Genomic DNA, 8,050 nt, shown 5'->3' on the forward strand with positions numbered 1-8,050 from the left:
GGACCTGGAAAAAGAGCTTTTTCATTCTGAACATGTAGAACATGTAATGGATATATTATGTATAATTGAAGAAAATGCCAGTAACCTCCTTTACACTCTCCCTCATGTACATACAAAGAAAGACACACATACACACCAAAGATGCATGAGTTTTATGCATATTAGCCAAAACCCATTACACTGCTATCATGCTAAATGATCTGCTATGTGTTATATACTGAACAACAACAACTTCTATCCAGGTGGTGAATGTGATTATTACACTTACAAACAAAAATAACATAAAGAGAACATTCATAAACAGAACCAAACTGGAATATGAAGTGCCTGCAGAGAGGGGCCGATTGATAAGGCAGCAGGGCTCATGTAACCAAACACAGCAGACACCAAAGGTGCCCCAGATCACTCCTGTCAACTACCTGAAGAAGAGGCCAGTGCAGGTTACTCTCAGATCACACCACAAGAGGACGCCACGGGTTATCACAATGAGACAACACTCACTCATTCATCCCAGTGGCCACCTGGGCCTTGAATGCTACTGGCAGAGGAGATACATGTTGTTATTAATTAATACTGACAATGATAATGATGGGTAGGGCCTGGAAATAAATATTAATTAGTTAAAAGAAATGAACCACATAAGCCGCATAAGCACATACACTGAATGAAATTTCTGACACGTGACCAGGACGAGGTCTCACATCTTGACGCAAGTGTCACATTGCTAGTATTATATATTAACACTGTTGTTTTTCATTAAGCACTGACAAATGTAGACATTTGATAAATTTGGGAATGTAGGTCCCCATTGCATTTATGTGTAATGTGAGAGTCATAGTGTTGAGTCATTTTGGATTACCATTCCTGTTTTATTTTGAAGACTGTCTCTGTGCTTTCCCATTAGTTCTACTAGGCCTATTAGTCTTTGTTTATTATAATTGTTATGAACTTCTGTATTGACACAGTGACAACAGAGAATATCTTAGTGTTCCCTAACTAGAAGCCCTGTTCAGCAACAATGTGAGGGTGCTGCTCAGAGCCTGGAATACAACCCTTAGATCTGAAGACCTGGATGTCTACAGGAAGGACAGGGCTGCAGTATGAAGAGTGGGATGTGCACAGCTCCAGAGACAACAGCAGCTTAAATATGTGGCATGGCATCAGGATACTGACTGATGAAAACCAAAACCATACCACGATCCTGATGCCACCCTGCCAGAGTCTTCTCTCACTTTGAGAATAGCTCCAGCATGGGCCCAGCATCATTGGCTAATATTGTCTGAGACAGGTGTACCATCATTCTGCCTCAACATGTCATGCAGGAAACCTCAGGCAATTCTGGTGTAAAATTTCAAAATTAAAGCGTCATACAACTCTTGATATTTTGACTGTTTTTCCTATAAATTCATCTATTCCAGACTGAAAGCACTGACAGTCTCAGGATATCAGTGCAGGAAATGTCATGACTGATATGGAATTTGGAAATGAAGGCACCATGATACTAACCGTGCTCATCTGATCCCAGATTAATGCTGTCTAATAAAAAAATAGAAGGAGGTTTATGCAGATTATAGGCTTATGTGCTTGCAGATAAACCTGCTGGACAGATTCCTGTAGATTTCACAGTAGCTGAGTGTTTCCACTGAACTGATTTGCTTTAATGTGGATTTATTTCATTTGAAGAGCAACTGCGAGAGATCGCTTTCAGCTCGGTAGGGATGCTAGGAAAATAATTAGGATTTTCTTTGATGAGTTTTGGAGGTTTTTAGCGTGTGTCCGTGTTATCAGCATGAAGTTTTTGTGGAAAAGAGACATGCAGCCATCCGTTCGAATGAGAGAGAACTCAGCTCTGCATGCAGCTGCTTTTATGTCCAGGTTAGTAAATATACATATTTTATAATTAGTCTCACCCATAATGTAGTATTTAAGCCAGCTCTAACCAACGCCCCTGCTTTGTAATGTTTGAAGGTTCAGTAGTTGCGTTTGTTATCGCACTAAACTTCTTTGTAGTTCTTTCCTGTTCTTTGTAACTCAAGATTAAACAGATAACAACAGTTTAAACACAAAAGCATTGTAAATAACAATAAACCCGGTGAATAAAACTTTAAGCATATGCATACATAAACTGTGTACAAAAATACCAAGCGTAACTGAGTGTGTAACCTGACCCAGTCTAAACTAGCTTGAACTGGATTCATTAATAAATTAAACTGAGAAATATAGTACATTCAACTTTTAAAATCCTAGCTGGATCTTCTCTGAAAATAAGATGATGTTGATGGACTAAGCTGATTACATAATGAATGCAATTCCAGAGAAATTAAAATTGAAAGCAGCAGTGCTGTAGCCTATCCTCTGCTGGATCTGTGGCACGTGAATGTGTGAGATAAGAGCTGGAGGGAGCTTGGGGTTTTGAAAGTTGAAAGCTTAAGTTTATACATATTCAATTCATGTACACAAGGGTTAAGATAATCCTTTAAGTTATCCCGCAGTGGGGAAATTTGCAATGTTACAGCTGAATATAGTAAGGACAGTGCACAAGACAAGAAAAAGTAAAAGGGTCAGACTCCTGCTAAATCTGTAATTCAAACTAAAGCCCTAGAAAAACTGGACCAGACCTTGTGATCAATTTTCTAACCTATATTGAAAAGATGTCAATTTCATCTAAAACAAGTCAAACCTAGTGTTTCCACTAGCAAGAAATGTCACAAATGTACTTACTACTTACTACTGTTAAATGTACTCTTAGCTGATTTGTCAAATCTAAATCAATTAAAAGAGACCATTATTGATTGTTGGTCAAAAATACAAGACTAATTATTTTCCCTCAGCTAACAATAAATTCCAGCCTCCTTTAATTTCTATTTCAGCACATCTGCCTTTAACTATCTTTTCTGAGCTGCTGATCTCTTCACTTGGCTCCCTCGCTGTACAGTGGATTTGGAAGGCAGCCAGAGTCCCTGATTATGCAATGACCTGCTGCTTTAATAATTGTAATCTCCATGAAGTGAAACAAAGAACTTCTGTGCACATTAAATCCATCTGTATTCCACCACACGTTCCTGTGTTCTGCAGCCATTCGGATGGTTCTGCACAGATGGAGGTGGTTTTTCCGAAGCCTCGGTTCCACTTGGACCTCTGGCTTTGCTTCACTGTCCAGAACTGGATCCTCCACGTGGGCCTGAATGTTGTCATGGTAACAAAATGATACAGCAATAGAATCAGAATAAGAAGAATCAGAATTTTTATTTATTGCAAAATAAGAGACAATAAAAAAAACAATAAACAACAGTCCAGAAGTTATTTATTTATTTATTTTTTTCATTTGATGGCACAAGTATTTCTAAGACAGTACTCTCAGGTCAGCCTTTAATACACTGAAATAAATACTGAAGTCATGTAAGGATAGATTTTTTTAGGGAGAAATTAATTATTAAATCTATGTTTCTGCTTTTTGTAGCTCCTCCTTCCTGCTGACTGGTTTCCCCCGAAAAATCCTGGTGTTGTAGAATATCTACAGTTTCTGTACAACATCACTACTCCGCTGATACTACTCAAGGTAACTGCAACTAAACGTGCTAGTACAGTAAATCATAAAGTCATGTAATGTTGTTAAACAGTTAAACATATATTTAAAAATTCAGATACTTGAACACAGACCCAGGATGCTGCCCCGCCTGGCTGTCCACCTTGGCCTAATCTCCGTTGTTATGGGAACCAGCCTGCATCTAGTGGCCGACTCCATCACGCGACGCCTCCTGCTGACTGGCTACCAGCTTCACCTGTCCGTCAGTGAGAACCCAGTTATGAAAAACCTAAAGCCGTCATTGCTGGTGGGTGCTATCAGCTTTTTTTTATACTCATCAAACATCACAAATGCCATTTTATTTTGACAAGAAACTGCGCTCATGTTTTATTGAGATTTTTTGCACAAAAACCACTTTGGTCAGTACGAGATGCAGTGTTGGCCACTGGCACTGAATCTGTGAGGAATATGAGGCGACATGGCAGGAATTAAGGCGGTAAAAATGAAGACTATTATTGTGTTTTGCAGGTTGATGTCTTTGAGCTTCTGTTTTACTATGACAGCACCCTTGGTCATCTGATGTGGTAAGAAAACATAAACCTGCTTTCACTGCAATATGATAATGTTCAGTGCAGTCACACCACCTCTAAATTAACCGTAAAATAACAGAAATATAATCCCTACATATAATTCCACTGAAATCAAAGGTTCATATGTACTGAACACCTGAGCACACCAAACGTCATCATAGAAGTGCAGGCATCGAAGGCCGTCTGTGAGGTTGGCTCACATATCCAGTGTCTGGACCAAAGATTTACTCTTGAACACATCCAAATATTGCAGCTCACGGCCAGCAAGTACATACTGTTCATACTGAGCCTGTGTACGAGAAATATCTCTCCATAGCATCATGTGGCAATAGTCTAGCTTGGACTAGGTCATAAGGAAGGCATCTAGAAAGAATTGCAAACTGCCTCTCCTGCATCATGCTGATCAGTTGGTCTACAGTTTAGAGGATCACATTGTTGTGAAAATATTTTTGTGTTTTAATGTTCATATGTGATTTAGATAAAAAATGAGAAGAGCGGTCTGTGACTTTGTCATTTGCTTACTCTCACCACATCGGTTTTGTCTTCCACTTGTTTGCAAAACTGAACAGCCAGTCAGAGCCAGTTCATTGTGATTTATATTTTAGTACAGATGAGTTCACATTTTGGACTCTTGTGAGTATTTGTGGTGGCAGAGCAATGTATTTGTGATGGAGTTACGAAGCAACGTGCCACCCATTGTGTATCACTGGTTTATTTTTAATAGACTTTATATCCCACCTTTCAAACACAGAGGTGAGTAAGTAAGGCACCCAAGACATGGTATTGTATTGTATATTTTGAATCAACTTTAAACCACCACGACTACTCCACAAGTGCATGGCTAGTCAACTCCTTAGCTCTGGAGCTGTCCACTTCCATCTGAAAGACAAGGGGAACTCGTTTACGGACTGTGTAACACGTGTGACCTCACTAACTCTCAAGGTGCTAATGGCCCCACAAGATGTCAGATACCTGGGAAACAACTGTCTCAAAAGCTTTGTTATGGAGAGGTTTAGGATATTCTTCATCATATTCTTATCAACTGAGCAGACGCAATATCTGAATACGACCTTTTTTTGTGTCAAAATGTTTTCTTTTACAAGCATACATGAAGACAAAAGCAGGAAAGAATGTAGACTGACAATGTAGCTGTGATGCAGTTTTCATTATCAGGTATCAGCAATGATCTTTCATTCTCTTCTCTCTGTTTAGGTACGTTCCGCTCTTTCTAGTACTCATCCTCTACTTCAGTGGTTGTTTCTGTCACAGGAAGCAGAAGATGCAGGAGGAGAAGATGCCAACAGCAGCATGGATTCTACTTATTCCAAATGCTGCCTATTACTGGTCAGACTGCCTTACTTCTACTTTGTAATCACAGTATCTGCCTGTACTTTAACTGATATAACATATATCATGTTGGCCTAATAAATAGGTTTCAAGAAAAACAATCCAGGATAAAACAGTTATCTGCTCACAATTTTTGATAGTTATTTAAAATCTTTCCTTAATTGAAGGAGAAATGATTCGTATTAAGTCATTTATAGGGTGTCCTCTGCACCACGCTGTCCCTCAGTGCGGGTTAGCTATAAGTTTAACCTGTATGTACGGTGTGAATTTATCTGCTAGCTTCAGATTCTCTCCTCTCCTCCTTTCCCTCCTTGTCTTTATTCCTATCTATCTCTTTTATGTGTAGATCCGCCTGACTGTAACTCGAACATACCCATACTGTTGCCTTAATGCTGGCTGTGGAGTTTTAGGTTCTGGGTTTCTAAGTTTGTCATTTTCACTGTTATTTGGCTGAGCTTAGTCACACACAATATAAAAAAGTCCTTTAGTTGTCTTGGGGAAAGTTGTCTTTAAGTTCTTAAACAGTCCTTGTGTCAAAGAATTAATAATAATGCCTGCAAGCTCACATCTTCTGCCTCTATACTTGTACTCTATACTGTCATCATTGTGAGGATACTTTTAGATAGATAAATAGATAGATATTTTATTAATGCCAAACTGGGAAATTTCACTGTTCCAGCAGCAATGTACAGGCACTCAGCATACCATACCTAATATATGAAAAAAACTAAAACAAATAACACAAATAAAAAAAATTAAATAGAAAAACAAATCTATATACACCATATTTACATCACCATATTCGACCTCAGATGCATTATTTTTAAAGCGACTCTTCTGTTTTAAAACCTTATTTCATCAAATGGTCTTTCCTTTTTACTACTGACTTACTTTCAAATTCAGTGGTGCTTTTTCAACTGGTCTTCTGTTACAACACCTCAGCAGAATCTAGATGATTCACCTTGTTATCAACATAATAGCAATTTGATACAAGAAAGATAACTGGTCAAACAAACAAATATTCTATAAGTTATTCCACTCTGGTCCTGTAACAATAGCAACAACAGAAGCTGATGAGCTGGAATAATTGTGCTACTTTATTAGTGATTTGGATGTTTTAACCTAAGACCCTGGGCTTACAGACAAGTAAACACAAATGCCTCTGTGTTCTGGGAAGGTATATGATCACTGAGGGACAGACCTTCTTCCTCTTCATCTTCACCTTTTTCGCCATGACCGCCACAGTGATGCACCAAAAGGGGAAGGGCCTGATTCTCGACAGCAATGGCCTCTTTATGCTCTACAGGTAAAAATGATAAAATGTTTCCTAATGTCAAATGTTCATAATTTATTTTGGTATTTGGAGAAGCCTAATGTTCCAGTTGTTTGGCGTAGGGCATTAACCAAAAAATAACTTTCCAGAATTGTGATTTCATTTTGGAAAAGTTACCGTAAGACGCCATTCTCCATTCTCTTCCAGCAATGAGCAAAGTAATCAATATGTTCAACATTTTGCAAGCAGAGCACAATGGCTATGTCTGAAGTCACACACTATAATATTGTGCATGTTTTCTGCTTGACATTGTGCTTTTGATTTTATTACTTGCTGCCAAACATGCAGATGGACTCCCACCACCAAACAGACTGTGTGTCATAAGAAAAAGTCTAAAGTCTAAAGTCTAAATGATCACTATGAACCTTTTTCTTTCAGATATCCAATTAGAAAATTGTATATTCTTTATGAAATTGACCTCCTATGGAAGTCCAGTGTGATCATGTAATCCTGATGTGAGGTCATTCTCTTCTTCCTCATAAGCCCCTTCATTCCAGCAGCATATGCTGAAATGATTCAGGATGTCCACTGTCACCAGTTGCTACCAGTAGACTGTTTACCTAGTTTATTAGCTCTGATAAGAGCCAGTTGTTTGACTGGTCATTTTCTTTTAACCCAGGAACCCAAACAAAGAAAACTGTCAGACCATTGTCATGCAATCTGTGTATTAAATGATGAATTTTATAGGGACGGTCAGACTATTTGTTTGTGTGCATGATTACTCAGTCTTAATTGCTGCAAGGATGGGGGCACAGCTCGGGGAGCTTCGGCTCACTGTCCCCCTAGTTTGTGCAATAAAAGATGGAAGAGGAAGAAAGGAAAAGAAAGGGACTGTGTTTTTGTCCCGAGTTGTTGAATTTGTCTGTTTTGTAGTTTCTCTGCAGCTCTGTGCCTGGTACCAATCTGGGTGGCCTGCCTATGGAACAACAGCATCTTGAAAAAGAGAATCCCTGGCCTGATCTATGTCCCACAGCCTGGTATGGTCTACAGACTCTACTTCTGCCAGAACACTCAGATATAACAGAGTGTGCCACTAATAATACATGTGGAACCAGATGATGAAGTTCTAAAGGTTTTAAGGGACAAACTGACTTTCAAAGATTATACTGACAAAATACCGTTGAGTTAATAAAGAAAGCCCATCAAAGGCTATACTTTATGAGGAGGCCTCTATGGGCCTGCCTGGGAACTGCAGTCCTCACATCCTCCTACAGGCACACAGTGGAGAGCATCCTCACATCATGTGTCACTGTA

General features: G+C 39.0%; 1 protein-coding gene across 1 annotated transcript; it reads left to right on the plus strand.

The window, feature by feature from the left end:
- Positions 1-1,525: 1,525 nt before the first annotated feature.
- Positions 1,526-7,817, plus strand: cln6b (CLN6 transmembrane ER protein b; the record flags this gene model as incomplete). The annotated part of the gene is made up of 8 exons (XM_084555914.1): positions 1,526-1,875; positions 3,076-3,196; positions 3,461-3,559; positions 3,645-3,833; positions 4,055-4,110; positions 5,329-5,460; positions 6,641-6,769; positions 7,670-7,817. Exons 1-8 carry the CDS (start codon positions 1,790-1,792, stop codon positions 7,815-7,817), a joined length of 960 nt encoding a protein of 319 aa, XP_084412040.1. The 5' UTR covers positions 1,526-1,789.
- Between the last annotated feature and the right edge of the window lie 233 nt (positions 7,818-8,050).

The sequence above is a fragment of the Chelon labrosus genome, assembly GCF_963514085.1.
Source record: "Chelon labrosus genome assembly, chromosome: 11".
Classification (NCBI taxonomy): domain Eukaryota; kingdom Metazoa; phylum Chordata; class Actinopteri; order Mugiliformes; family Mugilidae; genus Chelon; species Chelon labrosus.